The 15743-nt window shown below is 33.4% G+C and overlaps 1 protein-coding gene across 2 annotated transcripts in view; it reads left to right on the top strand.

Annotated features, from left to right (window-relative positions):
- The window catches only part of LOC145252544 (multidrug resistance-associated protein 1-like), a 214630-nt gene that overhangs the window by 118935 nt on the left and 79952 nt on the right, over positions 1-15743 (top strand). For both annotated transcript variants that reach the window (XM_080112095.1, XM_080112096.1), the window contains exons 11-16: positions 1866-1931; positions 4463-4600; positions 6311-6457; positions 9133-9217; positions 11410-11476; positions 13562-13688. In XM_080112095.1, the coding sequence (XP_079968221.1) occupies positions 1866-1931; positions 4463-4600; positions 6311-6457; positions 9133-9217; positions 11410-11476; positions 13562-13688 (630 nt within the window). The remainder of the gene's footprint in view (positions 1-1865; positions 1932-4462; positions 4601-6310; positions 6458-9132; positions 9218-11409; positions 11477-13561; positions 13689-15743) is intronic.

Genomic DNA, 15743 nt, shown 5'->3' on the forward strand with positions numbered 1-15743 from the left:
GGAGGGGGGTGCAATTGATGGACTTAGTCATTTCTTTTTTTGCATGGTGCAGAACTCAAATTTACATATGCTACGGCCTAATCCGTTTGTTCATTTTCACCAGGATTTGATGTCCCTTGGGGACTTTTGGGGCTAATTGGGGGGGGGGCAATGCTGAACTTGGTAAAAAAATTTTATGCCTCATTCACTGTGCGTTCACAGGGGACCATGCATGCTTCACTTGTTTAAACTGGTGGAACAACAGGAACTTTTAAACAAGATTTTCGGACAGCTGTATACAGTGGAATGAGTTACACATGACAGCTGGTTATACTGCAGACTAAGCAACTAATTGACGATATTGTCACTGGCTTGGAAAATGTGTGTCAGGCAGCTTGGTGTGAAAACAGTCGGTAATAAATGCCTTTGTTTTTGACTTTAAAAAAACTTGTGTCAAATTTCTTTCCTTTGTTTCTTTGCAAGAATTTCATAAACAATGTTGGGTCCATGTTAATATGTAACAATTGTTCACATAAATGACTTGTGATCTATCGTGTTACAGGTTGTCTATGTTCTGTTATAATCAATAGCATTTATCATAAATGAGTTAGATAAAAATAAAAACAAAGTGCTTGATTATATATTCTAGAATAGCCAACAAAGTATTTTATTTCAAAAGTATACTTTAAGATCTGTTTGGTGTAATGTGGTTTCATTTTTCTGGACATGTTGTATTTTGAGGTTTAGGGTTTATATTGTAAGATCAATTCATTCGGTCCTGGATATGACTTTGAACTATATCCGATGGTGAGGCTCAGCTTGCGGGCTTTGGGGAGTGTAGAGCCACCCTTTAATTGCCATTGCTCTCAGCTCTACTCTGACCCAGAGTGGTAGTACCTGTTAGGGCCCCAACTATGGGTTAAATAGAAACCGACTTGAAAAAAAAAATATGTTATTAAAAATATTTTCTTACAAAATAACTGGATTCGGCATTAAATAACCTGAAAAGGGTTAATATGCCATAAAACAACCAACCAACCGATTCATTCAGTAGATAAAGACTAAGAAAAAAATGTTAAAAAAAAACACAAATTCTTGGTTCAAGATAAGCATTGCCCACATTTTTGTGTTCTCTCTTAAGATATTCTGCATTTGTAAGGAGCTGTGTATTGCTACTGTTTGTTGGGGTCAGGTGATATTTTATTTCTTTTATTTTATTTCTTTTATTTAATGTGTTGGTTTGACTAGATAAATTGATTCCACTTCAGAACTTGCATAACTAGGTTGACGAAATCTGGGTAAACCCAACTCACTGTAATGTATAGTTTTTTAGATTAAAAAAAATGCATTTCTCAACAGATCTTTGCAATATAAGGTATTACTGGAACACCCTGAGTTAATGGTAATTCAGTCCTAAAGGCTATGCTTGACCCCATTTCCAGAGTCATCCTCTGATGTAGAGTTAGAAAAATTGCTACTTTTTTTTTTTATTCTGCATATGAATTTAGTAAGTTAATTTACTTGTGTGTGTGTGTAAAATTGGAATAAATATCTGACTATTTATAAATATAACTAGCAATACCTATCCGTCGTTGTCCGGGAATCTTTTTTCTTTTTTAAATATGTCATTTGTTTTGTTCTGTTTCTTACCAAATTATTTTTTATTTAAATAGGATTTTACAAACTAAATTTGATTGTTACAGTATCATTTGGTTACTGATTTAATCCAACTCTTATATAAAATATAACTAATTTTTGTCTATGTGTTTGAACCCCCCTTCCCCCAATCTAAAAAAGCTAAGAAAGTTTAAGAGAACTATAGGAGTGCGGGACAAAAATCAAATTTTAGAAGTATTTAAAAAAAAATTTTTTGTTTTTTTTTTTAGGTAAAGCAAATGAAATTAAAAGATGCCAGAATCAAAATGATGAATGAAGTCTTGAATGGAATCAAGGTAAGATCGAGGTAGTCATCCGCTTGGTTTTTATCGATTATTGACCAAGATGTCCACGACTGTCATGACTACGCATATTAAGTAAATCTACTAAATTAATGCTTAAAATTTGAATTGGTATTTCGCATACAAATTATTATTGAAAAAAAAAAAAACATGGCCGACTTCAGCGCAAGAACTTGCAGAAAAAAATTGTACACTCAAATATGCTAATTAGGCCGGCATAATGTCTCTGTTCTGATTGATTTTGTATGGACTTAATACCACCTTGTATCGATTACGCCATCTATGACTGAAATTAATGTTTCACATCAGCACCAAGAAACAAAGAAAAGTCTCAAATGTGAAGAAAGGACCATTTATCGATATGCTGACATTGCCTTCTCTTCTGCTAGTGATAGAGGGTGTTCTGTGCTAAGGATATTTGTGACACCTCAGCCTTTTAGTTTATCGTTGGTTAAGTCATTCTCTACATGTGAACTTTGCTTCAGGACTTGCGACAAACTCTTCTCTTTTCCAGCCACTATATTATGTCTGTTTCCAATATACGGCAGGTCAAGATGACATTAAATGTATTTGTTGGCCGGCACTTCTACACTATTGGGACGAAATTTCGGAAATCGTAAAATTGAATTTCACATGAAAACAATGGTATCTACGTATTCCTCATATTTTTAAGATGATTATATCCAAAAATTACGAAAATCGATAAGGTAGCAAATTATTTATTAAAGAAAATGAAAATAGAATTTGATGAAAACGATCGTAAGACACAGAGTCCAAAAGGGAGGTAATTTTCCGTTTTGATTTAAACAAGTTGGCGGCAATTTTTCACCTGCTACCATGATTAAAGTTTTTTTGTTTTTTTTTTACTAATTCAGTAATATTCAGGTAATTTTGACTGTTTAATTTGGAAGCTACTATTGTAACTTATTAGAATTGACAAAAAATCAGCTGAAATCCTTGTTTTTTTTATCTGAAAACTCCATTTATTGACTAAAAAAATCTCGTCCCAATAGTGTAGAAGCACCTGTTGGCCTAATGACTTCAGTGTTTTGTGTACATGTCAATGTTGGCCCACAAATCCAAATTGCCATATGAATATTAGTAAAAGTATTTCTTAATAATATTTGCTTTCTCCCTTCCTCTAAACACTTGAAATGGTTTCATCTGATAGGTCTTTACTCGCTAACTTTTGTGATAGGATGGATATTTATATACATATAAATAAATGCACATTGGTCCTTATTACAAAATGCATTAAAATGAAAAGTAGAATGAAAATTTTTTGGTCCTCCCAACATTCCATTCGTCCGTCCGCACTTTTCTCAATAACTACGTCTTGAAATTTTTTTTTAATTTTGCACAAATATTAAACATAATATGAGTAAAAAAGTAACAGAACGGACTTTCCAGGAAAACTCTGGCTGCCCCCATAGGGGTGCCTTTTATGTTAAAATGGCTAAAATTGACACTTTTGTGCTTATTAAAAAAAAATTTATGCCTTGGATTTTTATAAAACTTTGACTTTGCGATAACTCCTGAGTGTGACCCAGGGGCTCTTTTAGGACCAATAAAAACACTCCATTTTTGGGACTATTTTACCATATTGGTCCAAAATTTTCTGTGTATGTCTATTTAGCAGTTTTGCATGATGCTGAACTCCAATTTAAATATGTTAAGGCCTTGGGAACTTTTGGGGCTAAATGGGTGGGTGGGGGGGTTGTACTTAGTCATTTCTGTTTTTGCATAATGCAGAACTCAAATTTACATATGTTAAGGCCTAATACTGTACCGTTTGTTCATTTTCACCAGGATTTGACGTCCCCTAGGGACTCTGAGGGCTAATGGGGGTGAGGCAAATGCTGAACTTAGTCACCACCACCACTACCCTATTCAAAAACTTTGAAGACCTCTGTATAAGATCGCTGTAGAATTTGTAGGGAACGCTGTGGTCAATCGTCCTACAGTGGAATGATACATAGAAAATTGCTCATTACGAGTAACCAAATATATACACATTTGCATGAAGACATACATGTCAGATAAAAATGAGTTCATACCTTGAATAAAGTTCAGTGAATGCGTGTGCGTGTGTGCTGGAAGATAATGCATGTGTTCATGGTACGCTTGTACCACATGAGGTGTATTGATGCAGATGCTGTGAATTGTATGTCTGTTCAGTTCAAAGTCAACAACGGAGAGAGAAAGTGATGTATTCGATTTCACCGGATGTATATGCAACGCCTAGAAGTTGCTTACATACAGAAACAAAGGAAAGATAATTCTTGTTAACTTAACCTTGTCTTGGCTGGGAAATTTGCATTAATGAAAATTTACTAAAAAAAAAAAAAAAAAAAAAAAAAATCATTTTTAAAAATCATTTTTTTTTTTTTTTTTTTTTTTTTTTTTAGTAAATTTAATTAAAAAAAGAAAAAAATCATTAATTTTTGTGTTAATACTTTTTGCATTGTGATAATCTTCTATAATTTTGTGTGAATATTTTTTTTTATTTTTTTTATGATTTGTAGGTTTTGAAACTATATGCCTGGGAATCTTCTTTCAAAGAACAAGTGATGAAAATCCGAAATGAAGAACTAAAAGTCTTGAGAAAACATGCCTATTTAAATGCTGGCACCACTTTGGCTTGGAACTGCACACCTGTTTTTGTAAGTGGGAGCTGGATCTTGAGAGCAATGACTTTAAAAACGGATTTAAAAAGAACAACGATTTGCTTATTAAACTTATTTTGATTCCCCATGGCAGTTTTTAGCAAGTGTGACGTTATGCAAAATAATTTCCATTTTCTTTTCTTTATTTTTTAAATTGCTCCAAACAAGGTATGAAGCCACTTAATATAAGGAGCTAAAAAAAAAATACTACTTCAACATTAAAAAACTTGAAAGATGGGTTGAGCCGGCTCCTTCCATAAAACACAGCATACTGGATGAGTGCAGACTATTCACGATGGTCTGCAGTTGCCAAGATAGTGATGGACAGGCAGTGACAAACATTATAGATCTGTGGACCGGAGCTGGTTTCAACATCAGTTTGATGGTGCATAACCATGTCTTTAGTTGACTTTCAGGCATCTTTGCCTACCTTGGAATGTTTCTGGAACTATTGCTTTGTGAAAAAACTCTCTTGGATTATGGCGCACAGTGTGGCTGAATCAGCAGAGTCTCTTATTGAAAAGCTAACCAACAATAAGCGTTAGATGGATAGATTCCGACCCTAAAAATAGCAATTCTTCCCCCTTTGTCAGAAACATCGCTCATGGAATATGAGGACTAAAGGACAAAAATAAAGGGAGCAAAAGTTACGAAGCTGCCAAAAGTAAACCCAAAGTCCAGTTTTCTATTCTCTTTACTATGCTCTCCCCGCCCCTTAAAAATAAAATATCCCCACAAATACATGCAACACGGTCTTGTTTGGTTGTGTTCAACACACAAAACGCGTTTCGTCTTTTAACAAAATTGGGATTTTTATAAAGATAAACAAATCGAACATTAAACATGCCAGCAGATATTAAATAGATAATGTGAATGCTGAAATTACTATCCCCATCCACCCCCAAAAGCAGGAGGTAATGTCCAGGAATATCGTCTCCTGACAACAGAATAGATAGCACTCAAAAATAAACACTTTAGGAAAGAAGTAATGCCTGGGATGATGGTGTCATGGGAACAAAACAGATACTGCCCCGTCCCCCTCAAAAGAAAAGGTAATTCCTGGGATGATAGCTTTAAGATAATAAAACAGATACATCATCACAACTGTCTCGTACTTTATCAGAAGTAATAGTATAGTTGCATATTCAGACAGATACTAAATCTCCATTAGTCATATTATCATACTCGTTGTCTTTAGGTTTTCGTTTCAATCTCAGCTTGAGTATTTTTTTTTATACTTACAAAAAGTGAACTGTTTAGAAAAGACATACTTACATGCACATGTCTCAAGTTTTTTTCTTTTTCTTTTTTTTCTTTTTTTTTTCTTTTTTTTCTTTTTTTTCTTTTTTTTTTCTTTTTTTTTCTTTTTTTTCTTTTTTTTCTTTTTTTTTTCTTTTCTTTTTTTTCTTTTTTTTCTTTTCTTTTCTTTTTTTTTCTTTTTTTTCTTTTCTTTCTTTTCTTTTTTTTCTTTTTTTCTTTTCTTTTTTTTCTTTTTTTTTCTTTTTTTTCTTTTTTTCCTTTTTCTTTTTGCTTTTTCTTTTTTCTGTTCTTTTTTTCTTTCTTTTCTTTCTTTTTTTTTCTTTTTTTTCTTTCTTTTTTTTCTTTCTTTTTTTTCTTTTCTTCTTTTTTTTATTTTAGGGAATTTAACGTTATGTTTTAATACCGAGCAATGCTGGGTACATCTTCTAGTATATTTATATTTTTCAGGTTTCTCTCTTTACTTTTGTGGTCTATATTCTATCTGACGAGAAGAACATCCTCGATGCAGAGAAAGCTTTTGTTGCCCTTTCATTGTTCAATATTCTCCGTTTCCCGATGATTATGCTGCCAAACATGATTTCCAGTGTCATTCAGGTAAGAAAAAAAAATTTTTTAATGAAAAAATGTAATAATTGTTACATCTACCTGTTCATGGCTGATAGAACAAGAACAATCTACACACATTGTGTCATAGACAATTTTCATCTTTAGTTTAACATCCTTTTTACATGCTGTTAGACAGCTTTTAAAAATTAACTTTCAAACTAACCTGTGACACAATAAGTGCCATTTTGGGGGAGCTGGAGCTCTACACATTTAAAAGCCTTGTGCCCGACTTTCATTGTTCTCATGGGGAGACACATAAGATCAAAAAGATGTTATGCCATTTCAGCATGGCTATACCATCAAAGTCTCTCTTTGAGGTCATCAGTTCCCATAAATAATCAAACTTAGTTCATCCCAGAAATCATTTTCAATCCTCTCATAATATTTATCTTTCAATTGACAATTATTTTATTAATACTTTGAGTGATTTTTAGCCATTATAAGTAGTATAGTTTAAATTAGTATTTAAAAAAAGAAAAGAAAAAAAGACCAACCTTAATGATATAATTAACTGAATGCACTTGTGAGCATGAGTGGATGGAGGTCTACATAATGTAGACTGTTTGTTTCATTTAAATTTTTCTGTTTTTTTGGCTTTTGTCTAAAAAGCCAATCTGTGTGTGTGTGTTAGCACTAACCCTATATGAGTTTAACCGGCTTCCTCCAAAGAAAGAAGTTCCATGGGAGTATGAAATTCACAAGTGGTCCCCAGTCTCATGTATATCACCGTTAATGGAGATAACGACGTTAGGTTTTTGCAACTCTTACAGGGAGGTGTCAATGTCCTCCTACATACAGCGCCTGGTATTCCCAAATTGGTCGCTCATTTTAGTAATGACCAGGCTCAACGTTGCTTAACTTCTGTGATCTGACGGGAACCAGTGTGTTAACATGATAGAACCAGACTAGCCTGGGTGCCCGGCATTGCCTGGGTGTTTGGAGGTGTGTATTGAGCAAAAAAAAAAAAAAAAAAGAATGGTGATAGGCAGGCAGGCAGGCTCAAACCCGTAAAGGGGAGGTGGAAAAAAAGGTATAAAAAAAAAAAAAAAAAAAAGAAAAAAAAAGTGACATCTTTGCTGTTGCATCCATCGCCAAACCGGAAGTGGCGAAGGTTTAAATTAAGGCTAGTCAACCGAAAAGACGGGATGACTTGATTTTTTAAAACATTGGTAAAAAAAGCGACCCCTCCCTGTAGAGGTCCTGGATATGACCTTAAACTATATCCGATGGTGAGGCCCCAGCTTGTGGGCTTTGGGGAGTGTGGAGCCACCCTTTATTTGCCATTGCTCCCAGGTCCACTCTAGCCCGGAGTGGTAGTACCTGTTAGGTTTCCAACTATGGGTTAAATAGAAACCGACTTGAAAATTAAAAATATATTCTATTAAAAAAAATTTTCTTCAAAATTCTCTGGATTCGGCATTAAATAACCTGAAAAGGGTTGATATGCCATAAAACAACCAACCAACCTCCCTGTAGAAAAGTGCCCAGTTGAGAATGAAGGAAATAATGTTTTCAGCCAATTTTTTAATATTTGTCGTCCGAAGGATACTGATCTCGTGAAAATCCGTCGTCTCTGGAGAAGTTTTAGGCAGGCAGGCATACATACATACATACATTTAAACAGACAGGTAAGATTTTAGAACCAGATAACCAGAGAGCATTGAAAGGTGATTTACCGGGAAGGGTTTTGGGGGGGGGGGAAAAAAGCCATGACTAGGACAATGGAGGAAATGATTCACAAAAAAAAAATGGGACCCTAGACAAGTGAATGAAATTATTCACCAAAGCACACAAAGGTTATCAGAAATAGAATAGAATAGTCGGCTCCAAGTGGCCGAAGGGGCAAGATATTTTCTACTTAAACAACAACGAAATACTTAGAATTTCCGGTCCTAAGTCAGTTATTTTTTTGCAGCAGTTGACACGTTTGTGATAGTTGTTTGCAGCTCTGGCAGACAAGAGCAAATCACGTTAGACACAACAAAATGATGAGATGAGCTGATCATCTGATCAACAATGATGTTTCAACAGACAGCTATCTATAAACAACACTTAAGGTCCTTTTTCTCCACTAAATGACAGTATCACATATACACACTCAGAATTACTGATTTATATACAATGCAACTGAGTTTGTGTTTTCTCTTGTAAGTCTGCATTGTTTCATTCTTGTAAACCAATGTTTGTGCTCTCTGCAATTGCCAAAACGATATGGTCATAACGAGGACAACAAGATGAAGAAAACAATGGCACACAAGCGTTGGGGTCGGTGGTCGTCAAGAGTATATGGTCTTAAAATGGTTTGACATCCTCCATTTTCATGTGCATACTTCGGAGAGCTTTACTGCCTGCTTGAGAACAAAACTCCATCCATGGATTGATTATTCTTCTGTCATCATATGTGGTTTTAATGGGTTATACTGAAGTACTTGATGAAGGCATTTTCAAGGCTAGAGTCTTTGTAGAGAGTTGTTGCCATCGACCCAGATATAGCATCTGGTATTTCCAAATCATTAGTTACCTGGTGCTGACCAGAATTAACATTGCCAAAGGCAAACTAAAATGTTGAAAACTAAAATTACATTCTTAGTTTATCAAATGTGCAAATAATCTAAAAATATTGTTTATATTTGCTGAGTCTGATTTAATTTTAATTCTTTTAGGCTAAAGTTTCTGTGGATCGGGTCCGTACCTTCTTAACTCATGATGAATTAGACCCATCTGCTGTACAACCTGGTTCTTCTAAAGGTGAGCCCGTTTTGTATCTTTTTATTTGGGAGAGGGAAGGGTCTTCAGTTCTTTCTCAATAGCCTTTCCAAAAAAAAAAAAAAAAAACACAAGTTTATTTTTAATTTGTCATTCCTCTTTGGGGAATATTATTCGTTTTTTTTTTACTATTAAATTTACTTAATGTCAAGTACTAAAAGAAACTTTTATAAAATTCCTATTTTTCAAAATATTTTCATTACAAAATTAAATTTAATTTCTGTTTTTTTTTTTTTTTTTTTTTTTTTTTGTTTTTTTATCAAGTTAGTCATTTTTTTTCTTTTACTCTACAGAGCAATATACTGGATAGTACAGCTATTAAAAAAGTAAAGTAATCCACCATAGTCAAGGGCGACCCAGAGGTTCCCTTTTTATTGGATACTATACTGATGTATAGAGTAGAGAACCAGGCCTTGCTCAGAATTACTCCACTTGTCCTTGATTCTTACCTTTATAATGCTGAGTGTTAAGTAAAGAGCATAAAGTCATGGATGTCATAAATATAGATTCAGGCCCTTGCACTGAAGAATGACGTCATAATCTGAAATCCTAGCAAGCAAGATCTGTCAAGCACTCAGATTATCAATAATGAAAAATTTTTACAAAATTTTTACAGGTTTTTAGCTACTACTAACATGATTACGTTCATGGTTTTCTTTCTAATTTTTTTCTTTTTTTTTTATAAAAGTCAATTTTTCTTTGAATTTTATAAATATAAAATAAAAAGAATGTTTCATTTTTTTTTAATTTTTATTTCCCTCGATCCTGAAACTACAATTTTTTTTGTGAAAACAAACTAATGAAGCACGTTTAGTCTTTTTACTGATAAAATAGATGTTAACAGGATTCGTACAGACTTGAAAAGTCCTTGAATATTGACTTTTACCTTGAAAAGACTTTATTTTTATTATTACCATGAAAAATGTCTTGAAAATTGTATTCTTTATGTCCAGTAAAAATTTCTGTTGAAATATTAAAAATAAAATCAAAATAAATATGGTGACTCTCCAATGGCGAATCCCCCCTCTATCTTCTAATGTGAAAATTTAAAATTAGGCCAGCCAGACAAGACAGCAGCCATCTCACTTGGAAATTAAAAGCCGTAAAGAGAGTTAATATTTGAGATGAAATAAAGAGCCTTTAAAACTACTTAAAAACACCAAAAAAATGATGCAGGTAGGTTACAAGGTAACTTTTATTGGCTATGGTAACATTTATTTGTTGTATATTTGATTTATTGTTAAACACTTTTTCGAATAGCTCTGGATTGTAAAACAAACCCAAATTTTGTTTTGAAAACTTCAATTTTGTCTGGCAAAGGCCTTGAAAAACTTTGAAAAGTCCTTGAAAATAGACATTGAAAATTTGTATGCACCTTAATTAATGTTTTTTTTTTTTTTTTTTTTTTTTTTTTTTTTTCACATGAAAATATTCTTTTAATTTTAAGAACAAACCATAATATTCTGCAAATATGTAAGCATTTGCATGTGTATATATGTAATGGTATCAAAATGCATACTTATAACAAGTGAGCTACACAAATGTTTGTTTCTTTCTACTGAAAGAATTCACCAGACTAACTTACATACATGAGAGGGTTTAAAATGTGGAATGAGATCTCAAGCAAAATGAAAGAACCGAGATATAAGCTCTTTTTTCTTTTCAATTAATCTTATTTACACCAAATAAAGAAATGAAATTTCTCTTTCAATCACAAATTATTTAGTGAAATGAGTTTCGGCATTACTCCTAAACTTTTTATTGACCCAAAAGATCTTTCTAAAAGAAAAAATGGTGTGTATGCAGAGAAGGTACAGTGCTATTTTTTAATAGTACTTTTAAATTAAATAAACGTTCTATGGTAGCTTTTGGTCATTATTAGGTGAAAGTACAGAAAAGTTTATAAAAAAAAAAAATTAAAAAAATCCTCACTAAGAATAGGTTTCTAAATAAGTGTTATTTCAGCTCAGTGCCTTCTCTGTGTAATTACCGGAATAATAGAGACAAGTTATAGCATGTTAACGAATGCTCATAGCATTGTGCCAAATTAGCTGGTAGAACTACTAAAATATGAAAGTACGTAAAACTAATGAAATTTTAATCATCTTAAATTAACTGAAATTTCCTCGGGTCCCATTAGTTACAAATTATTGAGAGTTTAATTTTTTTTTCAGATGAAGCAGTGGTCATTGATAATGGAAAATTTAAATGGGATCAAGAAGAAGCTCCAATTTTAAAAGAGTAAGTATATTTTTAAATATATTTCTTCAATATGTTTTTTGTTTAAATATATCTATTTTTAACTAGGTGCACTTAACACCACGAAACAATGCGAGGTTTTTATTTGCAATTTCTGGTGCATAAATTCTTAACTTCCTGCCCCTACCCCGAAAAAAATAAAATACCCAAATTAAAGAAAAATCTTTATTGTGTACGTATGCATGACAGAAAGAAAATATTGTACATTAAAAACAATCACGTAAATTGCTTAAATAGTTTCATTTTAAAAAAAGAAAAGCAAATTTTATGACTGAACGACTATCGACAATTTCTCAACACCATTTTTGCAGAACAACGGAGATAATTCTGAATAATTTGAAACTCATGAGACATTTTAGAAAGCCATTCTTAACATAAGGAGGATGGTATTGAAAAAACTCAAATTCGTTTGAAAATGATTATAAAACTACTTGATTAATTTACATGAGTTTTGGTGTACCTTATTTTCTTTCTGTCATGGGTTTGTACGTCATAAAGATATTTTATTTTGTCTTTTATGAAGGTGAGGGAGTTATGAACAAGCACCAAATTTCTTTTTAATTGCATTTTGGTCCTCCGACAAAGGAGGGATTAGACCTAGTAATTCACTCCCGTTTGTCCGTTCATACTTTTCTCAATAACCACGCCTTGAATTTTTTTTTTTAAATTTTGTACAAACATCTATCATGGTGAAAATAAATTTTTCACTCGTGGAGGAGGACCTCGCATGCTCGGCTTGTTTTGTTTTATTTTATTTTTTTTTTTTTTTTTAATTTTCATCAAAGGGAAGTAATTTTGAATTGTTAAATGCAGAGTTATATCCCCTTAAGATTATACTAATACAAAATAATTCTGATGCAGTTAAAGTATCTTCTCTAAGGAATCAAATCAAATTATATTTTATTCTTAACAACATGGAGCAATGATCTAACTAAAAAGTTGACAAACCACAATCAAATACGGATTGTGTCGGAAAAAAATTATTGATAAAGATACCTACTTTATATATTAGATACTATCATGATGATCAATGAATGTTTCATACTCCCATATTTTTATTATCATTAAAATCCATGTAATTGCTCATTTCTCAATCAAATCGATTGACTGGCTGCTCCATGGTACATCTCCCCGCAGTGAGTTATTCCACACTACATTGAGGTTTATATTGCAAGTGACTTACGAGCCTTGATAAGTGGTGACCACCTTGTAAAAAAAAAAAAAAAAAACTACTGTTGATTTTATAAAATTATTTTCATATATTATGGCTTGAATTAAATATTTTAGTTCAAAAATCAAATATCATCGTTCAATTGTGCTCTAAACAGAAACATTTTATTTCGAACATGCTCCTGTCATATCAATGAACCTACTGTTGATTTTATATGCCTGGCTGTTCTGCTTGCGCAGTGATAATGACTTGAATTTAAGTTTTAAATGAAAAAAGCCAAGTCTCATGGTTCAATTGTGCTTTAAACAGAAACCTCAATTTTGAAAGTGCTTCTGTCATATCAAAGAACTTACTATTGGTTTTATATGTCAGGCTTTTCTGCTTGTGTGGTAATAGAACTTCTCAAATGCACTACTAATGTTAGGTTGTATAAGGTGTTAACTTTGGTCAAAATTGCCTGTTCTTTCATTGGATTTTTTTGATTATCGATACTTATCAAAGACATTAGGATACAAAACTTACCTAAGAACACTTCCAGATACATAAAGTACATTTGTGTGAAATTTCATAAGTTTCAGAGTCCATAGATAATGAATTTACACATACACACACAAAGTTCCTTTTATATAAGATAGATTTAACAGAATTGGCTTGGAGTTCATTAATTAAATGAAAGCATATTTTTGTGTAAAACCTTGTGTCAGTGTTTGTCTTCATGGTGAAGCAAATAAATAGGGAAAACCATTATTATCTAGTTGGGACAAGAGAAGCTCGTCGAATCATAACTATTTGTCTTCTATGTTTTAAGGCTCTCTTCTATTTTCTCGAGCCTTGGACGTAGCAGATTTGGAAGAGGTGCAACAATTATTTTTATTTATTTATTTATTTTTTTAAAGTATCGACTTGAAAATTCCGTCTGGTTCCTTGATTTCTGTTGTTGGTGTTGTTGGATCTGGAAAATCTTCTCTCATTTCTGCGATTCTTGGGGAAATGGAAAAATCAGAAGGCTCTGTTGAAGTGCAGGTTTGTTATATATTTTCTCCTACCATGACTTTATGTATATTTGACTCTGTTCAATATAATGTTTCCTTGACAAAGTTTCTTGAAACAAAATATCCAAATCAGCATAAACGTGTGTTAATGATTTTTTTTTTTTCTATGTAGTTTGTCTTTGGTGATGAGATGAGATGATTCCAAAATTTTCCACCGATTCTGATACAATTAACGATGCTGTTTTAAATTCCCGATTCCAATATTAATATACGGCTCATAAGAGTAGTGGTCGATGGACAAAAATCGGAGGCCTGCAGTATTAATGCTGGAGTCCCTCAGAGGTCAATCCTGGGCCCAACTCTCTTCCTGATCTACATCAATGACCGCCCTAAACACATACTTAAATCATTCGTTGACATCTATGCTGATGACACGACCATCTACGGCAACACATCAAAGGCTGTAAATGATAAAGTTCTCTCTGATTCTCTCTCCTCTGATCTCGAACACGTGGTTCAGTGGGGGAAGACGTGGCTGGTTACCTTTTAATGTATCTAAAACCAAACTCCTATCCTTACATCATCAACGCTCTGATCCCCATCTGGCATCAATTGGGATGGATGGCTCTTATCTGGGAGAGGCCCTGTGTTTTGACAAGCTTCTGGGTTTGACCTTTACTCCTGATCTGAAATGGAACACGTACATCAAGTCTGTTGCCAAGGTCGCTGGAAAGATGGTGGGATCCTTCTACCGCTCCAGAAGATATCTCACTACTGATGCAATTCTCTATCTATATAAAAGCCAAGTATGTCCAAGGATGGAATACTGCTGCCATATCTGGGCAGGAGCTGCTAAAAACAGCCTATCCTGCCTTGACAGAGTACAAAATAGACTTCGTGGCTTAGTGGGGGATGCCCTTTTCTCTACCCTGCAACCTCTCTCTCACAGAAGAGACGTTGCGAGCCTATCCTTGTTTTATCATTATTTCCATGGCAGGTGCTCGTCTGAACTCCAATCTCTGGTCCCCCATCGCCAATCTTTCATGAAAAACACCCGTCTAGCTGAATCCACTGTGAAAAATTTCCCCCACTCTTTATCTGTGCCTAAATCAAAACATGGATTCCATGAACAAAGCTTCTTTCTTAGAACTGCACGCCTGTGGAACTCTGTTCCGTCTGCCTGCTTCCCACCGGACTACAACTTGGATGTCTTAAAGTCCAATGTTAACAAATTCCTAATGAACCGCCCCCTTAAGTAAACACTTCATCAAATCTCCACACTAACGTAATGTACTTGCAATAACCCTTATCCCTGAGTGGCTTCCGGGCCTTGATAAGTGGTGATCACTGTGTAAAAAAAAAAAAAAAGCATGATTGTATTTGTATAGCAATTCACCTTTATTTAATTGTATCTTTATAAATATAAAGTTAAGTGTGTGTATGTGTGTGCATATATATATATATATATATATATATATATATATATTCACACACACAATTGTTCTTTAACAAAGCAAAACTTATCAAGATAAAAGCTCAACTATATTAAGAGGAGCAAACAATAATATTTAATCAACCTTTAAATTTGAAAGCTGGATTTTTTATTGCGTGTTTCCATTTTTAGTGCTATATATCTTCATATATGATTTTCCTATCTCTAATTCCACTCTCTTTTTTTCGATTGTTACTGAAATTTTTTTTTTAATTTTAAACTCAATATTCTAAATAAAAAAAAAAAAAAATTTTGTTCTCTAATATCTATTCTGAAATCTGGATTTTTTTATATTTTGAATATGCTCAACCTTTGTTCTGATTAGATTTTCCATCTTGAATTTTATTTAGCAAAAATGTAACCTTGCCGGCTTTTGGAATTATTTTACTAACTTCCTACGCCGACTGCCCCCTTGCAGAGGGTAAAAGTCCCTCAATGGGGGTCCTGGATATGACCTTAAATTATATCCAATGGTGAGGCCCCAGCTTGTGGGCTTTTGGGAGTGTGGAGTCACCCTTTGATTACCATTGCTCCCAGGTCCACTCTGATCCGGAGTGGAAGTACCTGTTAGGGTCCCAACTATGGGTTAAATAG

Source organism: Euprymna scolopes, chromosome 29 (assembly GCF_053919585.1).
Source record: "Euprymna scolopes isolate OS-2025 chromosome 29, ASM5391958v1, whole genome shotgun sequence".
Lineage (NCBI taxonomy): Eukaryota > Metazoa > Mollusca > Cephalopoda > Sepiida > Sepiolidae > Euprymna > Euprymna scolopes.